This window comes from Pelophylax lessonae (genome assembly GCF_965119305.1).
Source record: "Pelophylax lessonae genome assembly, chromosome: 4".
In the NCBI taxonomy this organism is placed as follows: Eukaryota; Metazoa; Chordata; class Amphibia; order Anura; family Ranidae; genus Pelophylax; species Pelophylax lessonae.
The window spans coordinates 559,167,369-559,187,679 of record NC_138771.1 but is presented as its reverse complement, the minus strand read 5'-3'; the positions used below and the strand labels follow the sequence as shown (position 1 = coordinate 559,187,679).

At 41.4% G+C, this 20,311-nt stretch overlaps 1 protein-coding gene across 1 annotated transcript in view; it reads left to right on the top strand.

The window, feature by feature from the left end:
• Positions 1–310: 310 nt before the first annotated feature.
• Positions 311–20,311, top strand: part of LOC309553892 (zinc metalloproteinase-disintegrin-like VLAIP-B) — a 127,374-nt gene continuing 107,373 nt past the window's right edge. Inside the window, exons 1-6 of the mRNA XM_082255378.1 lie at positions 311–363; positions 523–605; positions 3,344–3,420; positions 11,705–11,783; positions 14,236–14,312; positions 18,577–18,757. Coding sequence (XP_082111504.1) covers positions 312–363; positions 523–605; positions 3,344–3,420; positions 11,705–11,783; positions 14,236–14,312; positions 18,577–18,757 — 549 coding nt within the window. The 5' untranslated portion in view covers position 311. The remainder of the gene's footprint in view (positions 364–522; positions 606–3,343; positions 3,421–11,704; positions 11,784–14,235; positions 14,313–18,576; positions 18,758–20,311) is intronic.

Below are 20,311 nucleotides of genomic sequence, written 5' to 3'. Positions count from 1 at the left end.
TGACATTTTTTGCTTTAGAAATGTCAGTATAGCTGCAGCAGGCTACATACATCGTAGAGATGCACTACTTTACAGGCGCATTCAGGGGACCCCCAAGGCACGATATTTGAAGGAATTTTTCATTTTTATAGTTTCACTTTAAGCCTCATTAAAATGTTATAGAATAAATATAAATAAATTGAGGTGCTGATGTTTCCATCAGTTGACACCCATATACAGAAAGTATTATTGAGCAATCCAGTATACTTATGCACATACTTCAGCATTGATACTTCCTGTGTCACTTTCACAACAGGATAAGCACAGTGACAATGCCGGGACCTCTGATGCTGCTACTTTTGCTGCTGAACGCCCGGATAATTGGTGAGTTTGCAGATCCATTTATGTGTAATTTAAAATTTTACATTACCGTGTTTTACGCTTTGTGTTTCAGGATTACAAAATTTACTAGTTCTATTTTTTTGCTGTATTTCTCAATGATATTCAATGCTTTCTTTTTTAACATTTCTTTCTATTTTCTAGCAGTTAATTCAATACCTGAGGAATGGAAATATGAGGTGGTCTATCCTCGAAAACTTCATACTCAGCACAAAAGGGACACTAAGGTAAAGTAAATATTTGAATTGTAATCTGTCTATACAGTATACCCCTCATACAGGACTAGTGGTAAATAGAATACATTTAGAAAAAATGACTCATTCTGTGTTGAATAAGTATGAAATATATTATCACTGTAGAAAATAAAATCTAGTCTATTTTGTTTCTTTATACAATACAAGTATATCCTGTAGGGATTCATAGAGAACAGAAAACCATTCACACAATCACCCTGGTTCTTACATCCTACACTAGAGTTACTTGGTTACGTATGGACAGACATTTTTACATTCAGTAAACTCACTGGAATGTTTTTGAGTTTTGAGGAAAAAAATAAAAAAACTCAAAGGTAAACCAAGCAATCATGGACAGAAGGCATCAAACAATTATGTGCCTAAAATTGAACTTAATGGTGTTGATTTACTAAAGCTGGACAATTCAAAATCTGGTGCAGCTTTGTATAGAAACCAATCAGCTTCCAGGTTTTTTTTGTCAAAGGTTAATTGAACAAGCTGAAGTTAGAAGCTGATTGGCTACTATGCAAAGCTGCACCAGATTTTGCACTCTCCAATTTTAGTAAATCAACCCTAATATCACAACATCAAGGGGTACAGTAATCAATATTTGACTTTTAGAAACCCAGTATAGTTATCATTGAAAATGTATTGCTGGTTGGCTGAATGGGTTGTTGCACATAACTATTCTTTCTACTATCATAAAATAATCAACTAGGTCCTGCTTTAAATTCTTTATCAAGAGTAAAGAACATTCAAAGTTTATATATGTACAACATTTTACAAGATTATAAAACATGACTTCATGAGGTATTATTACAGAATAAGGTCCATGTGATACAAGTTACTTTCCTCTCAAGTAAACTTTTTTTTTTTTTTTGAAAGGCCTGAGTACCTTACAAAAGACAGTAACACTGTAGTAGGAAGACAAGTTTGGAGAAGGTAGTGTGAGAGAAGTACATTGGGAAGTAAGCCATTGCGATTATATGGAAAGGGAGTGAACTGGGCCCAGAGGGGAAAGAGGACAAGGGGGAAGGGGATTATCCAGACACCCCTATCATTGTCCAAGGAGCCAGCTCTGTGTAATTGGAGAAATGCTAGGGTTCAAGATAGAGGCTTCAGTGAGGAAGCCCTGTACAGGCAGTCCCCAAGTTACAAACATCGGACTTACAAAGGGCTTATACTTACAAAAAAGGAAATCTACCCCTATGAAAGGAAAATCACTCCTGTAAGGGTCCTTTCACATGTGCTTACAGCCTGGTGGACTCAGTTTTGCTCAGCGGGGATCGATCCATCTATCCTGGCTGAGCAGACAGATGATAGGTCCGTCTCCGCTTACTTTGCAGAGACAGACCTGTCAGATTCCCGCTCTCCCCTATGGGAGATCGGATGAAAATGGACCACCTGTCTGTTTTCATCTGATCCTATCCAATCTGATCCTCCCGATGGACTGAAAATAGGGTTTCCATCCACCTGGATTTAACAGACAGGATTGGATCGGATAGCAGCGGATGTCAGCGCATGGAGCATCCGATCACGTCCGCCTGAAAAACTGACAGGCAGACCTGATCGGAAAGCCCGTGTGAAAGGGCCCTAAGAGTTATCATTAGAAAAAGGTGTCGCCACTGAAGGTTTATCACCAAGCCTTGTTTCCACAACAACCCAAAATTTTCCAAATCCATTTGTCACCGTAACATAAAGTTCTTGTACAGGCAGTCCTCGGGTTACAAACCCAGTAAAATCTTTTGACCAGGAGCACAGACAGCAAAACAAACATTACAGGGGTGTTAACCCTTTCCTATGTTATCCAAAAAACATAAAAAATGATTTTTTTGCATGGAGTTGCCCTTAAACAAATGTACCTGTTTTACATACAAATTCAATTTAAGAAAAAACCTAGAGACCCTATCTTGTTCGTAACCCAGGGACTGCCTGTACAAGAACCAAGGTCTCCAGGTTATTCAGTATTTCTCTTCCAGCTCCTTTGTAGCCATAGCTGTTCTATTTTTGTACTCCTGTAATCCTAGCTTGCCACTTTGAAATGGAGGGGGGAAAACTATATTTCCACATTGCTGGGATGCAGACTTTAGGAACATTAAGGAGGGGAAATTCTGCTTGTTGTCTCCTCCCCCCACCACATTTGCCACTTGGTATTTTTTTGGGGGAGGGGGAGTGGGTACCTGGTTTTGACCTGCAGAGGTTCAACTTACCTCTTTGCCTGCAGCCATCTGGGATACATCACAGGTCCTAGAAGACTGCGGGACCATTCACAAAGTGCAATACTGCTCGTGCATGAGCAGTGGGAAGATGCCAGGGCCTGGACAGTGTTGGATCCTTGGACAGGTAAATGTCCTTATATTAAAAGTCAGCAACTACAGTATTTGAAGCTGCTGACTTTTAATTTTTTGGGGGGAGCTCCTCTTTAAGCAACGAGTATCATGCAGCAGGTAGGCTGCCGGAGTTCCTTCCAGATGCACATTTATAAGGGTCTTTATCGTATGTTCTCCAGGGTCCTAGAATTCCCCCAACTTGGGGCATTCCCAGAAAATATACAGAAGGGTTCCTTCTGCCTCTATACATCTCCAAAAATGGTTGGACACTTTCAGGAGCATCCGATAGAGGACACTGAGAGTCCTATATCATTTAATTAATAATATATATTTATCTGTTTTTCTCATGCATTTCCCAAGTGAGAAAATAACCCTCTACCATGCAAATCTTTCACTTTACAGAGCAAGTATCCAGACCTAGTGCACTATGGACTAGAAGTAAATGGAAAACCAATAGTTCTTCAGCTGGAAAGGACTGAGTGAGTGCCCCTTGTGTACTATATTTCTGTTCACCATAACATTAAAGTGGAACTTCAATCTCCCAATCAACATTTATTATTTTCAATCCTCATGCTGCTAGCATTAGTAAATAGATAGGAAAGCATATTATATTTACTTGTTTTAAACTTTTCTTTTTTACATTTCTTTAGTTACTTCCTGGTTTCTGTGCCTAGGCAAATGATGTCATACATCCCAGGGGTCTTCAGGAGGTTGTGTGTGTTGTGTGTGTGTGGGTGTGTGTGTGTGTGTGTGGGGGGTGTGTGGGTGGTGTGTGTGTGTGTGGGGGGGGGGGTCTGTGTGGTGTGTGTGGTGTGGGTGTGAGTGTGGTGTGTGTGTGGTGTGTGATGGTGTTTGGGTTGGGGGGGAGTGGTGTGTGGGTGGTGTGTGTGCGTGTGTGGGGGGGGGTCTGTGTGGGGTGTGGTGTATGTGGTGTGTATGTGGGGCGGTGTGTGTGGGGGTGTGTGTGGGGTGTGTGGGTGTGGTATGTGTGAGTGTGTGGGTATGATGTGTGTTTGGGTTTGGTATGTGGGTGGTGTGTGTGTGTGTGGTGTGGGTGGTGTGTGTGTGTGGTGTGGTGTGTGTACGGGGGAGTGGCAACAGTTAAGAAATTGTGAAAACTGTCAGTACTTTGGCTTAGCCGTGGACATTCTTAGTGGCAGCAGGGATAGCTGAATGTTTTGATATACGATTTGTGTAGGTGAAAATGAGGGAGTGGTGGCAGTTTAGAAATCATGTCCTGATTTGTCAGCTCACACTCTAGCTTTTGTCACTCTGCTGGCTGCTCACACACCTGGGTTCCCATGGCAACTCACTCTACAGCAAGGGCAGAGAAGAGCGATTAAAAACAAACTGCTCCAACTTGCTCACTTCACTGACAATTGCCATCTTCAAACGGTTGTAGTTTAAAGATTATAAATCCTACAGTGAAAAGCTTTATATTGGGAGAATTGCAAGACCCAAACCTACATTTCAGTGCATAGTATGTCTCTGAAATATTAAAAATGAAGGCACAGTCGCAGTTTAGAAATTGCCCTTCAGATTTGAGGTGGCTAGAGTGGAGTTTCAATGAATGTCAATGGGTGGCATGAGTTGCAAACAAATGGACATATTGGGAAAACTATCAGGACTATAGCTTAGCCGTGGACATTTTTAGTGACAGCAGGGATAGCCGAACGTTTTGATATAAGATATGTAGATGAAAATGAGGGAGTGGTGGCAGTTTAGAAATCATGTCCTGATTTTTCAGCTCCCACTCTAGCTTTTGTCAGCTCCCACTCTAGTTTTGAACATTCCGCCATTCATTTCTATAGGACCAATTTCGCCACAAAAACGCTGATATTTCATGAACCATTCAGTGAAACGTTCCACAAATTAATAGCATCAATCGGGAACAATCCGCATGTTTCGGTATATTACTGTCTATGTAGTGTAAAAACTGTGGGAGGAGTTTGGGTGGTAAATTTGGCTATAATAAAATCAAAATACTTATATATATAGGGTTGAGCGAACAGGGACTGTATTGTTCGGGATCATACCAGACTTTTGGGTTTTCGGTACTGGGACACGGACCCGAACATTTTACTGATACAGTCCGTTGTTCGGTAATTTATTTCATGTTTTGGCGCAGTTTTAATGGCGCGGTTTCAACAGCTGCAGGGCAGCCAATCAACAAGCGTTTAACTAGTGTTCCCTTAGAAGCCATCACAGCCATGCCTACTAATGGCATGGCTGTTATTGGCCAGTGCAGCATGTGACCCAGCCTCTATATAAGCTGGAGTCACGTAGCACCGCATGTCACTCTGCTCTAACTACTGTAGGGAAAAGTTCCTGCTGCTGCTTATTTGAGGGAGAGATAGGAGATTATTGTAGGGGCAGGCTGGAGATTGCTTTCAGGGAAAGAATAAGACACAGGGCAGAAGAATGTTCTTTAATCAGACAGCGATCTACATCGATTTTATTGTGTGGGGATGCAGTGCACAATCTTTTTGCCCTGACCTGAGCCCAGTGAGGAGGAGGGAGAAAAAAATAAAAACTTTTATCAGTCTGTTAGGTGGGCGGCTTGCAGCGGACATTTATTGCAAGCATATGTGTCTGCTTAATCTGGATTTAAAAAAAAAAATGTTTTTCCTTCATATTTTCTGTGACATACAGCGTTTAGACACTGCTGTTCTAATCTGCTATTCAAAAATCACCAATTTAAAGGGAACATTTTTTTTACTTATTTTTTTCATTTATATGTTACTGTGAGATAAACCCTTTAGACACTGCTGTGTTCTTATCTGCTCTTCAAAAATCACCAATTAAAAGGGAAAAATAAAAAATTTTCATTCATACGTTACTGTGAGAAACACCCTTTGGATACTGTTGTTCTATGCCGCTATTCAATAAACACCAATTTAGGGAAAAAATATTAAATTGCGGCCTAGTCTGCATATGTTACTGTGAGATACACCCTTTGTATACTGTTGTACTATGCCGCTATTCAATAAACACCCATTTAGGGAAAAAATATTAAGTTGCGGCCTAGTCTGTAGCTGTACGTGTGAGATACACCCGTTGGATACTGTTATTCTATTCTGCTATTCAATAAACATCATTTAGGGAAAAAAATTAAATTGCGGCCTAGTCTGCATATGTTACTGTGAGATACACCCTTTGTATACTGTTGTTCTATGCCGCTATTAAATAAACACCCATTTAGGGAAAAAATATTAAATTGCGGCCTAGTCTGTATGTGTACTTGTGACATACACCCTCTACATACTGTTGTTCTATTCTGCTATTCAATAAACACCCATTTAGGGGAAAATGAATCATTTTGCATCGTTTGCTGATTATGTTACTGTGAGATACACCCTTTAAATTTGTTTGGCGCATCCCCTTCCACCACGGAGGATTGCAGGGAGCTTCAGTTTGCCTCCTGTTGCTAACTCCTCCTACTCCGCTTTCTCATCCTCATCCTCTACCGCCCTTGCATTCGGTCAGCGTAACACCTTCACCACCAACTTCAGCACAACCAGGGGTAAACGACAGCAGGCAGTTTTACTGATTACTGATTTAACTGATAACAGCAGATACTACACTTGATCTTAGCCAAAAGGTCGAGAAACGATGCTGGTGGCATTCCCACCTGACAGCGGGGCACAGTGGAAGCACAAGGCGAAGGCAGAGGAGGAGGAAGTCGCCAATGCAGGCAGGGCACTGCCTGCACCACAGAAGGCAGGGTTAGCATTTATGAAATGTGGAAAAGCTTTGTCGGCATGCCACAACAACCAGGACCACCAGCTGCTTTTTTTTTTTAAGCCCGTGGTGTGTGAACACACTCAGACTATCACCCGGTGGGTGCATAAAAAAGTGCACACCAAAAAAGTAAAACACAAAAAGTGCACAGGGTTTACACATGGTCCCTGACCCTGATCCACCGGGGCGCAAGACTCCTTACAGGGACTGGGGTACTTACACTGGCTAACCTGGCCGAAACCAGGCAGCCCCGTTCTTTAGGAGGTCTGCTGAAACAGACCACCTCAAGTACTAGGTGTGGCTCTCCCGAAGAGAGACCCTATGAGAGAGGGCGAACCAAGCCAGAAGGCCATTTCCCCCCCCCTCCCAAGACTTTCAGGGACAGGCCCAAGGACCTACACCCTACTAATCATGCTGTGCAAAATAAAGTGTACCGCCACAATAAAAAACACAAAACGTGAGACACACAACACATAAAAGTGGGGAAAGCGATAGTGGAGAAGTGCAAGGTTAGTGCCACGTTGCAATACTATGGCAGGCCCTTCGGCCAGGAATAAAAAATTCCTCTGGTCCTGACTCCTGACCAAAAGGCCCGGCCCTTGAGGCAGGTGTGAAAAACGTGTGTAGGAAGTGCAGTGTCCTTGGTGCCATACTCATAGTGTTGCCATCCTCAGTGAATTATGGCACCCTGGACTGCCACTCCAGGGGCACATACACCACAGGCTTTTCAGAATCCTGGTCCCTGGCAAGACCAGTGCAGCCCCGTGCCTACCAGAAGGCCTCAGAACTTAGACAGCTTTGGGAGAGCCCGGCCCACAACCAGGGATACACAGACCTATTCCAAGGCCAGATTCAACCCAGAAGGGGGAAAAAAGCCCCCCCCGCCGCCATCACAGTTCCTTACCATATACCATATACAGTTCCTTACCATTTCTTACGTACTATACACGTACTGAATGACGGGTCTGCCCCCTTCAACTTCTGGGTCTCCAAATTGGGCAAATGGCCTAAGCTTGCCTTTTACGCCTTGGAGGAGCTGGCCTGCCCTGCAGCCAGTGTATTATCTGAACGTGTATTTAGCATGGCTGGGGGCGTTATCACAGACAAGCGCAGCTGCCTGTCCAGAGCCAATCTGGACAAGCTCACGTTCATTAAAATGAACCAGGCATGGATCCCACAGGACTTGTCTGTACCTTGTGCAGAATAGACATGTATACCTGCCTTACCCAGCCATTGTTGTATTTTTGATCTTTCACACTCTTTTGGGGTGTACCCTAATCTAAAAAGAAATAAAACTAAAAACAAAATCCAGTGTTGGCTACCTCGTCCTCCTCCACCGCCGCTTCCACCTACACCGCCACATCCACCTCCACCTCAACCTCCTACTCCATATGGGCCTCATCCTCCTAGATCAAGATGATTCTTTTTTATTTTTATGTTTTTTTATGTTATTTTAAGTTATTTTCCCTATCCACATTTGTTTGCAGAGCACTTGCCATGCTCTTAACAAGATTTTGCTGCCATTTGCAGCCCTCTAGCCCTTTCCATGTTTTTTTTTTAGAGCCCTTTTAGTGCTAAAAAGTTCAATGGGGTTCCGGATCGGGGTTAAATCACGAACCCGGACTATTTTTTCAAGTTCAGCTGGACCCGCTGAACCCGGACATCCAGGTGCTCGCTCAACTCTTAAAATGATGTATCATAAATAAAATCCAACGATGAAAAGTATATATAAAAAAAAAATATATATATATATATATATAGTCGTGTACAGTACGATTCCTAAAAATTATATAAATATATATATGTGTATAACCCTCAAGCAAAAGATTCCAATTTCATAATCTTAAAATGCTGTATCATAAATAAAATCCAATGATGAAAGGTAAAAAAATATATATATAGTTGTGTACAGTGCGATTCCTAGAAATGAATATGAATTGTGGTAGAAGAAAGTGCAAAGTGCTAAATTACAAGTGTGTATCACAATAAATCCTTGTGCTTAAATATACTGCATATCAATCCATACAATATATAAAGTGCTATAAATGATAAGTAGTAGCTGTGGTAAAGTCCATGTGGCAAATAGCAATCAAGTGTCCAATAAAGTCTTTTGTGACAATCTGTGCAAATAAATCTTCTATAAGTGCTCAAGCCACCAATTTGTGGCAGTGTCCCCAAACCAGGTGATTGACCGGGGTGTCACAACTCACTCCTAATCGTGAACCCCCTTGTTATTGGGCGCTCACCTTATGTTAGATTCAATTGGGCTCAAATGCTGGATATCAAATGGTTAACGCCTCCAGGTGATCATATCCCATATATCAGCCACTTTCTCCATAGTAATCAGCATATCATGAAAAATATAAAAGCTCACAATGGTGCTTATACCTTTTAAAAACCTTTTAATTTTATAAAAAATGTGGTAATGCACTCACATGCTTTGGTGCATCCATGCACCTTTAAAAAGCCATCCACGTGTAACAATCTTTAAAGTACCATTGTGGTATAGTGGGAGATGCTGCAGCTGGGTCCTATCCTCTGCAGTGGATTCAGTCCAACAGCTTGACAGTCTCGCAAATCTCTCAGCGAATCATCATGGCTTTTTTAAGGTGCATGGATGGAGGGGGTGAGTCATAGGAAAGCCAAGGAGAGCTGGAGGAGGCTGGATGAGGGCAGAGATAAGAGGAGACTGCAGGAGATAAGCAGGAGATCCATGAGTATTCATCAAGCGAGGAGGAATGTGCAGGCAAGCAGTGGTGTGAGTGTGTCTGTCTGTGTGTCTGTATACAGTGCATCCGGAAAGTATTCACAGCGCTTCACTTTTTCTACATTTTGTTATGTTACAGTATTATTCCAAAATGGATTAAATTCAATATTTTCCTCAAAATTCTAAAAACAATACCCCATAATGACAACATAAAAGAAGTTTGTTTGGAATCTTTGCAAATTAAAAAAAAAAATGAAAAAAACACATGTATGTAAGAAATCACAGCCTTTGTCATGACACTCAAAATTGAGCTCAGGTGCATCCTGTGTCCGCTGATCATCCTTGCAATGTTTCTACAACTTGGAGTCCATCTGTGGTAAATCCAGTTGATTGGACATGATTTGTAAAGGCACAAACCTGTCTATATAAGGTCTCACAGTTAACAGTGCATGTCAGAGCACAAACCAAGCCATGAAGGACAAGGAATTGTCTGTAGACCTCAGAGACAGGATTGTATCGAGGCACATATCTGCAGAAGGGTACAGAACAATTTCTGCAGCATTGAAGGTCCCAATGAGCCCAGTGGCCTCCATCATCCGTAAATAAAAGAAGTTTGGAACCACCAGGACTCTTCCTAGAGCGGGCTGCATGCCCAAACTGAGCGATCAGGGGAGAAGGGCATTAGTCAGGGAAATGACCAAGAACCCGATGTTTACTCTGACAGAGCTCTAGCATTTCTCTGCGGAGAGAGGAGATCCTTTCAGAAGAACAACCATCTCTGCAGCACTCCACCAATCAGACCTGTATGTAGAGTGGCCAGACGGAAGCCACTCCTCAGTAAAAGGTACATGGCAACTCACCTGGAGTTTGCCAAAAGGTACCTGAAGGACTCTCAGACCATGAGAAACAAAGATTTCTGATCTGATGAAACAAAGATTGAACATTTTTCCTGAACGGCAAGCATCATGTCAGGAGGAAACCAGGCACCACTTATCACTTGGCCAATACCAGTGAAGCATGGTGGTGGCAGCATCATGCTGTAGGGATGTTTTTCAGTGGCAGGAACTGGGAGACTAGTCACGATCGAGGTAGGGATGAATGCAGCAATTTACAGAGACATCCTTGATGAAAACCTGCTCCAGAGTGCTCTGAACCTCATACTGAGGGGAAGGTTCATCTTCCAACAGGACAATGACCCTAAACACAGCCAAGATAATAAAGTAGTGGCTATGGGACAACTCTCCGAATGTCCTTGAGTGGCCCAGCCAGAGCCCAGACTTGAACCCGATTGAACATATGTGGAGAGATCTGAAAATGGCTGTGCACCGAGGCTCCCCATCCATCCTGATGAAGCTTGAGAAGTGCTGCAAAAAAAATGGAGGAAATTGCCTAAAAAAAGGTGTGCCAAGCATATAGCATCATACTCAAAAATACTTGAGGCTGTAACTGGTGCCAAAGGTGCTTCAACAAAGTATTGAGCAAAGGCTGTGAATACTTTTGTACATGTGATTTTTTTATTTTTAATCAATTTTAAAGCTTTCAAACAAACTTCTTTCACATTGTCATTATGGGGTATTGTTTGTAGAATTTTGAGGAAAATTGTTAATTGAATCCATTTTGAAATAACGCTGTAACATAAAAAAATGTGGAAAAAGTGAAGCGCTGTGAATACTTTCCGAATGCACTGGTACATGTGTGTGTGTATGTGTGTGTGTGTGTATGTGTGCCTCTGTGTGTCTGTGCAAATCTAGAAAGGGAACAGGCAGCAGCTTCAGCTGCCCACAGTTAAAATAGCTGAAGCCACACTTAAGCAGGGTACACACTATAGGAAAATCGGGCAATTAATTGTCTGATTTTCCTCGTTGTTCCACAGCAAATCTGAACCAATGAACGAAACAGTCTTTCTTTTCTGTTTCTTCTTGTACAAAAATCGTACAAAAACGGTACACATTAAACAAAAATCGTTTGTTTTGCTCCCGTAGGAGAAACATTTTTAAAGTCTGTCCTTTCGGAAATTTTCGTACGAAAATTCGGAATCGGTGGTCGAAAATTGAGTCCACACTATACGAAAATTCTTTGGATGAAAATGTTCGCCCGATTTTCTTATAGTGTATACTAGCCTTTAGTGGAGGGAGATTTCTGCAGCTTATTTGGCAAGTACAGAATCACATTATATATGAAATAATATGCAAAGTGATTGGAGGGAAGCTTCAGAATGGCAAAGATGTTTTAATTACAAATTATGTGAGCAGGCTGTAGTTCCTCTTTAAGTTTATAATGGACAATTTTCTTAGATGCATTCTGTTTCCCCACAGGGATCTGCTCTCCAATAACTATACAGAGACTCATTATCTGGATGATGGAACTCCTGTGACCACTATTCCAGAAAAAGTGGTATGTAGGATGACAAAAACTGATGTTTAATTTCATATCTTCCAATTTTCTGAGTTAAAAAGATTGGGAAATTTTTAGCTTAAATGAATGCACCCCTGCCATTCCCCCTGTTATTTGGATCATTATTAGTTACTGTGCAAAAAATGCTTCTGGTGCTTTTCCATTATCCGGGAGCCCCGGCCTCAGCATTCTGTGAGGAGAAATGTCACTCACCAGGACAAATTAAATGGGGAAGAAATATGTTTATTTCTTATCTGAACATATTTATGTATTGACCTTGAAGTTGTTGAATCCTCTTTCCTCTTGTTCTCTGGGCTGTAGTATGCCCTCCACAAACACTGGTCTATGAGGGGAAAGCCTCGAAAATTAAAGTAGCTAAATTTTACCAGAATTTGGTCACTAATTTATTTATAAAATTAAGTCCTGAATATTAATTGGCTCCAATTTCCATGTAACAGCTTCGGGTCAAAATTGCATCAAAATAATTCAAACTTACGAGAGAGATGTGCAATTATTCTCCATAACTTTTCTGTAAAATGTGATATAGCAATGAGAATGGTGCCACACCAATCATTATAAATGTATCTTTTTATTGATACCAATACCCTAACTTTCCATTCATTTATTGGTTTTTCATATAACATTTTCATTCTCCCTCCACACCATTGGGACAGTGAAAGGTATGGACTTTTACTTCTTGTTTAGCTAATGACACAGATAAGTTGCATATGTAATGCAACAATAATGAGGGGCCCATCTCTTGTCCTGATCCCCTATTTTGCATCCAAAATATAAGTGGTATGCCTTTTCTACCACTGCCATCATACTGCATGTTTGAGATGCAAATGTAAATGTAGCAGTAGTTATCTGCATTGTTTACACAGTTTTGAGGCATCTTGGCTTCTGAGGCAAAATATCCCTCAGAATAATGTTCCTTGGAAATATTGGAAATATTGGGCAATGACACTTTTACAAGCCACCAGATTTAACTGTATGATGCGTAGCTCTGACCAAGACAAATCTACTTTGCAATAAAAGAACAATAAATTACAGTTAGGTTATTATCTTTAGTCTCAGTGAAGATACATGTGTACACTTCCATGTCCATGACCATTTTTATTGTTCTACCCTACTTTGCTGAGACATTATGAGGCATCAGACACCTCCCTCACTTTTAGGCAAATATACTCGCCTGCGTATAAATCTTTATTGTGAAATATCTTGAAAACTTTAGACAAACGGCACCTTCATCACCTGTTTTCTAATTCATCTAATTGAAATATGTAAGAATTAGCACATTTTATCTCAGAGGTCGATAATTTCCCAAAATTTGTAGACCAGTGAAATCAGAATAGAGAGAAATTTCACTTTAATGCAGACATTTTTTCATTAAAAGAGCACACAGGGGCAATAGAATCACAAAAATAATGGTGCTGATAATGGAATGCTCAGGGAACAGCATCGGTCACATGAATGGTACTGGGGGAAACCGTGACTACAATATTTGGCCATCTGATTGTAGTTATTTGAGAGTGGTGAGATGGTCTCCTTAACACAGGGTCAGAAACTGAGGGCTGAGACTCTTCCATCTACCTAGGCTCCCTTCACACCAGTGCAATTTCAGATGTGACTTGAGTCGCAAAGAATCATATGACAATGGAAATCACATTGTTTTCAATGGTGCCTATTCACATCATTGAAACTTAGCATGGGTTAATTTTGTAAAAGTTTCCTGTACTACATTGGTGCGATTCCAGCACGATTTTGGCTCCATAGAATATGCAAACCACTTCAACGTAGCATCCAAGTTGCATCCAAATTGCCCTACATAATTGCACTGAAAGTCGGATCAAAATCGGGTTGCAGCAGTGTGAACCTAGCCTCAGGCTACATTCACAGAGGCACATATCTTTGGATAGCTTTCTACATTCAAAGACGGCTAAATACCACCTCTATGCTATGGCCTCATACAAGTTGGCCATTTAGCTGTGGCCAGTTTGTGTGTGACCACCCCACCCCCCTTTACCTCGCAATTTCACCAATGGATGCTTCAGCATTATGGAATCTACTGACTGTTGCTGGCAGCCTACCCCGGCCACTGCTATTCAGTCATGTGAATGTAGCCTTACTGGTTCTAGGGATGGGGGCTAACCACTGACAGATTTCATGAGGCCTTATCAGAAGAGGGGAGCGACAGTTCATTACAAGAATACTTTAATTATTTTGAAAACATCACAAATCCTTGGTATTCAATGCAAGCTCATGATAGCTGTAAAGCTGAAACGCATCCCTACTGTTCCATACTAATATGGGTGTCTGACACTGGTGCTAAATGTCCATATCTGAAGGTGTTGTGCTGTAGATTTTACAACCTAAAGCTTAGAAAGAACATTGTTAGCAGTCCCATTCTTGCAGTGTATGACCACTATAACTGTCTTTGTATATGTTGCAGGATCACTGCTATTATCAGGGCCATGTAAAGGAGGACAGCAGCTCGATGGTCAGCCTCAGTGTGTGCCAGGGGCTCAGGTAAGAGAGGGGTTTTCGAGAAAATCACATAAGTAATCACATAAGTAATAGTAATAGATACACTATAGAAGATACTAGAAGGAAAGACCATAGAACTAGCCTCCAGCACACTTGTGACTATTCATAGCACCAGTAATATCTGCACTCCAGCACACACTGATCACTCCTCAGTATCCATGCTTCAGTTATATCCACACTACAGCACTCTCTGATCCCCCCCTCTATTTGTGTTACCAATGAGATTTGCACTTCAAGACATATAGCTCACTCCTCTGTTTCCATGTTACTAGTGATATCTACACTCCAACACATGTAGCTCACTTTCTAGCATGCACTGAATATTTTTTTTTTTTTTGCAGATCCCCAAGTTTTGGTACATTTTGAGTTACTGACCCAACACAAATATTCATATCAAGTCATATCATGTTTTGAATTTCCTTTTACCTACATTTCTACATACTTCTTCTGGATCAGAAAGTATTAAGGCTGAAAAACACTTTTGTGATGCATGGTTATGCTAGGGTAAGGAGCCTTAGAGTATTGTGGGGCCATTTAAAAAAAAAAAGAACCCCAAGGCAATGCAGCTCTGATGCACATGTATTATAGCATATCACAATATTGGAGCACGCTGCATTGGGAAAAAAAATGCTACATGTCCATTTTTTTTCTTGTATGATGGGAGCCCATTTTAAATGAATGGGCTGCCTTAATGCAACGTGCATTGTCATATTACACAACGCATGTTAATGCACATGCATTAACGCAACACAAAAATGGCAAAGTGAGAATGAGCGCAAAAACCATAGACAGCCAAATAAATAGCTACTGTACTTGTCTCAGTACAGTATACTTAACACTTGATTGTGGGTTTAGTCCACATCATGGTTTACTCCAAAATGGTGTGCAATAAAATAATGTTTATCAATCAAAGTGTCCTTATACCAGAAAGAAAACTAATTTCTTGTGAAGAAATTCATTTTCAAACTTTAAACTTTTTTTTTGTTTTTTTTTTGTTATGGCAATAGATTTTGGCTGGCAGTCCTCTAATCCAGGGTTTCTCAACTAGGGTTCCTCCAGAAGTTGCTTGGGATTTCTTGAGCAATGAGCAATCTCTGCCTCTTAGATACATTGCCACTGACACTGGATAATTATTCCCAATGTTCCCAGTGTAAGGAGCATCCTTCCCACTGACCATCACACTAATTTGTCATGAGTTGTAGAATAGAAATTATTTGCAGGGGTTCCCTGATCCTGGAAAGTTGTGTCTAGGGTTCCTCTGTGTTGAAAAGATTGAGAAAGGCTGCTCTAATGTAAACAACCAAGCAAGTGTTTCTAAACTGTTGGAAACCAACCGAAAACCGACTTTAGAGTCTTTGTTGTCATTTTTGAGGATCTTTGAAAGGGAATAACACAGCAGATAGAGAGGTCACAAGTGGCTTATTTTAAAGCTCTTGTACTGCTTTTTAAGAATATGTAAAGAGTTTAATGTCTGTAGTCTGAGTACAGGTGCACTTTACTCATGTAGTGATCCCCCCCCAGGAGCAGCTAGATTTGTTTGGTTCTTCCAGCTATGCCAATTATGAGTCCACTCAGTACCAGGTTGACATCTCAGTAGCCAAAAATGAAGCCCCAGTCTCTTTGTCTTTTTACCATTTAGTTGCTGTCTCGAAAATGCAGGAGAAAGGGTTTGTAGTTACAGGATACAAAAAAGAACAAAAATAGGAAGACACAAATACTGTTACAGCAGTAGGCCATATGAGAGTGACCTCTGAATAGATTCTGATAGACTGACAACAGCCAAATAAAGCTGTGACCCTTTTAGAGCAGTCATGGTGTTTCCTCACTCATGAGTCTGGCTTCTGTACCTCTGTAATCTGACCAAAATACCTGAAGATGTGGGCAAAGAACCCATCTTACAACGTGTAGATGGCAGCTTCTACCCAGCTCCTCTGTGGCACTCTTAAGTAAGAAAATCCTCTGTTCATCCCAAGTTCCTTTAGGTATCCACTCCAACTCTAGTTTTCAGGGAGCTTAGCATATGGCTCCTACTGAGGCCAGGCCCAGGCAGCAATTCTTCAGAAAACTGGCTTCTAGGAAGAAGCTGGAGAGTACATTTATCATCTCCCCAAGCTATACTTGAGTCAGTTCCTCAAGGATTGGCTGCATCAGGTAAATATTCAAAACATCAGGGGTTAAAGTGGTATTGAACCCAAAAACACAATTGTTATACTGCAACTTACCAATTCTTAGATGTGGTGGCTGCAATTATTTTCCTTTTTAGACCTCATTCACATGGGGCATTTTAATCAGTGCCCTGTGCTGTGTTTTACTGACACAGGGATGCACAGGTGTTGTGTGCATCCTCGTCCTGGCAGCCCGGTATTGTTTATTGGGATGTAATGGCTACAAAGATACAGCCACTTCTTCCTATGTGAAATCCATGTGGATGCATGCGGCTGTGTCTGTGCAGCCACTGTGTCCCAATTGACAGCTATGGCACTGCCAGAAGTCCCTAAGCTGTCAATTGGGATGCAGTGAATGCACAGAAACATCTGCATGCACCTGCATGCACCTCTACCTGCAGATGCCACATTGGGAGCTGCGACTTTATCCATGTAGCCGTTGCAGCCCAATAGACAGCAATGAGATTGCCGGCATGGTGATGCACACAATACATATCCATCCTCATTAAACACTGAAATGGGAGATTATAACGTTTAGCTTTTAAATATTTATGTAAAACCTTTTTCCCAATAGAAACAAAACTGTCAACTGCTTATAAAGTTGTAGCTGTAGTTTAGCTTCAAGTTGTTAGTGTATCTAAATTTGTTAGTATATCATACCCTCCCCTCCCCCTAGACTGACAGTGTTGCTGTCCAAAGGTGTCCCTGTGCTCCTTCATCCTCTAATACAGGTGTGTTACTGGGCAGATCACCAGGTGAAACCAGAAGGGGAACAAGCTTAAAAAAGAAAAGGAATGCAATGATTGGTAAGCTGTAATTACTAGGTAGGTGCTAGAGAGTAAGTATAGTTTTGGCTCTGTCTGCCTATCAGAGGAGCAGCAGGCAAATTCCACATTGCTTTCTGCTTAACAGAGGGCAGGATCTGTGAGTTAGGTCTGCTCATGGTTCTCAGTGTGTGATTTATCTGGTCTAGGGGAGTGTTTCACACTGGTCCTATAGGGAGGTATATTGGACAGTGGATAAAACCTGGCCAATGGGTACACAGGCTTTGATACAGCCCCAGTGATTGGTACAGACTGCTTTTCTGTGCATTGTGGGGTGTGGTATAAAAGACAGGAAAACAAGTGCTGCGGGGGTCTTTGGCTGGTGAGCAGAGTCCTGGAGGGAGGGTGGAGGCTGTCTCCTCCTCTGTAGTGGTGGCACGCGGTCACAGGTGGTCGGCCTGGGGACAAGGAAGGTAGGAGCTGAACCCAGAGGTCCATGAGAGCTGACTGGAGGGGTTGAGACACTGGAGACCTTTGAAAAACCATATCGTGAGTACAGGGGATCGTGTCTGGGGGCCTGACCTGAGGAGGGCCACCCCGGTGTAGGATAGTCACCTCATGATGCGGGTGTCAGCAGCTGGAGTGAAAGGGGGTACTAGAGGTGTACCCCGAAGATAATTCATCCTAACAAGAAAATCCTAAATTCATCTAAGTGGCAAGGTGAATTGGCAGCCTGGCTGCATCTTCAGACAGGAGTCCTCATCTATTGTGAATAGTTCAAGTTGGAGTATCCCACTCTTCCCTTCTCCTATCCCTAATTTAAATAAAACCACAAAAACAACTACATCCCCTAGACTGTTCATTGACTGAGCCATAGAGAGAAGAGTTGAATTGTGCATGCTGCAGTTGCTAACGGTAACCCAGGGGGACCCAAGAGTGTAATATCCAGCAGTCCTCAAGGGGGCAGTGCTACAATTACATTTTTGGTTTTGGATTTATTACTACTTTAACCTTCCCATACAGCTTGCTGTAGCTTCTTCCCAGCAGCATCAGGCAGAAGCAGTCAACCCACGAGGCTTAGTGAAGACCTGCAGAGCTCTAGAAAAGTAAATAACAGCTTTGGCTTGTTACAGCCTAGCAATAACCAGACTAAACTTACTTAGGAACACAACAGAATACAACATGGTCCCTACACTCATTATGGATAATCATTTTCATTATTTATTTTTTAATATTTAATAAATAAATATTTAAGTTTCAGTCCTATGTAAATGTACGTGGTAAAAATATAATTTTTACAACTTTCTGCTAATTTAGTGGCATTATTATGACTCAAGGACAAAAGCTTTCGATTGAGCCCCTAAATTTGACAGAGAATGGAGCACATGCTGTATATGCCAATCAGGACCAAGATGAGCCTAAGACTTGCGGAGTGGACCATACCATGTATAATGAGTCTGTAATTACCAAAACATCTTTCTCCAGGAGAAGTGCTGAGGTAAGACTGTAGCAGTTATAGCAGAGCAGAAAAAATACAAATGGTAGTTACAGGGCTTGGTATGTATCCTATTGAGTGGGTCATTTTGCAGGGTCTGTACGCTATGGGGTTTATTTTCTTAAACTGGAGAGTGCAAAATCTGGTGCAGCTCTGCATAGAAACCAATCAATTTCCAGATTTTTCTTTTTGTCAAAGCTTAATTGAACAAGCTCAAGTTAGAAGCTGATTGTCTACTATGCATAGCTGCACCAGATTTTGCATTCTCCAGTTTAGTAAATCAACCCCTATGTGTACACATTTACAAGCTCTGGACTCCTCTCCCACACAGTGCTTGCATACTTGATGCAACAGAGGACCACCTTGTGTCACTTTTTGCAATCAACCTTATTAATGACCAGACTACACCTTGGAGATTCTGCACAAATCATCAGCTGGGACAGATTATAACATAGCCCCAAACAGCCATGTTCACCTCTAAGGAACATCTGTATCCCTTTTACAATAGGAACACATTTTAATTTTTTTCAGTAGTAACTGGCATCTATTAAAGGTTCTGTGTAAAATCACAAAATAATTTTACTGCATCACCACAGCATTTAAAACCCTAGTTAAATCCCCTATGAGGGTATTATTGGCCCTGCTCGCTGTAGCTCCATCCCATGTTAAAGCCCAAATTGTGAGCATTACTATTGGGGAGGTACAGCTAGCACAACAATCACCTTACCATCTTTCTCTAAAAATAGGTTTTGTACAGGATATCAGCTTACCCTGCCAATGCTGACTGATCATTCCCAACAGAAGCCCTAGTAGAAATCATGACTAGGGCATAACAGATGTTCAGACCAACATGCTTTGTAGTGAAAATTGGCCATTTATTACAATTAACCAACATATAAAACATTCCTTTAAACAGAAAAATAATTATAATAACAATAAGAACCAAGGTTAACGTTTTTTGTAGGCACTAACGAGCCAACAACAAAATCTGTATCTGCAAAACTATTTAAAGGTCCTCAGCCGCAGAACACTGGCTCGAGGACAATACCAACACTTCACCGGCAGCTCCATTTCCACAAATTCCTGGCTAACCATTACCTGGGATTCAACAGAAGATGCCATACCATAGATAGGTCCTTTTTCTGATGTAACACAGTAAAACGAACGTACCAAATAAACAGCGCTCAGGACTTTTACATGTAGCTGTATCTATTGAAGTTCCACAGTAAGTGACTAGCAAGATGCCACTTTCAGTGGTTTAAAGTAATTTATTAAGCCTCATAGGGCATAAAAAACATGAAAATTTTAAAATTATATAAGAAACAGGCTGCTCCAATAACCATACCCAGTGGCATTGATGGAGGATCAACAAGCTCCATGCTTAATGATGACCAGAAAGTCAAAAAGCCATGGATGAAGAAGTCCCAATGGAAAAAAAACACGAATGAAGGAGTTGCAATGTAAAAAATTGTCAGCGTGAAGCCGACAATTCCAGCACTGCATGCCGGAACCAGCTCTGCTGTGGGCCAGAAATTACATCAGTTGCAGGCTGGATGG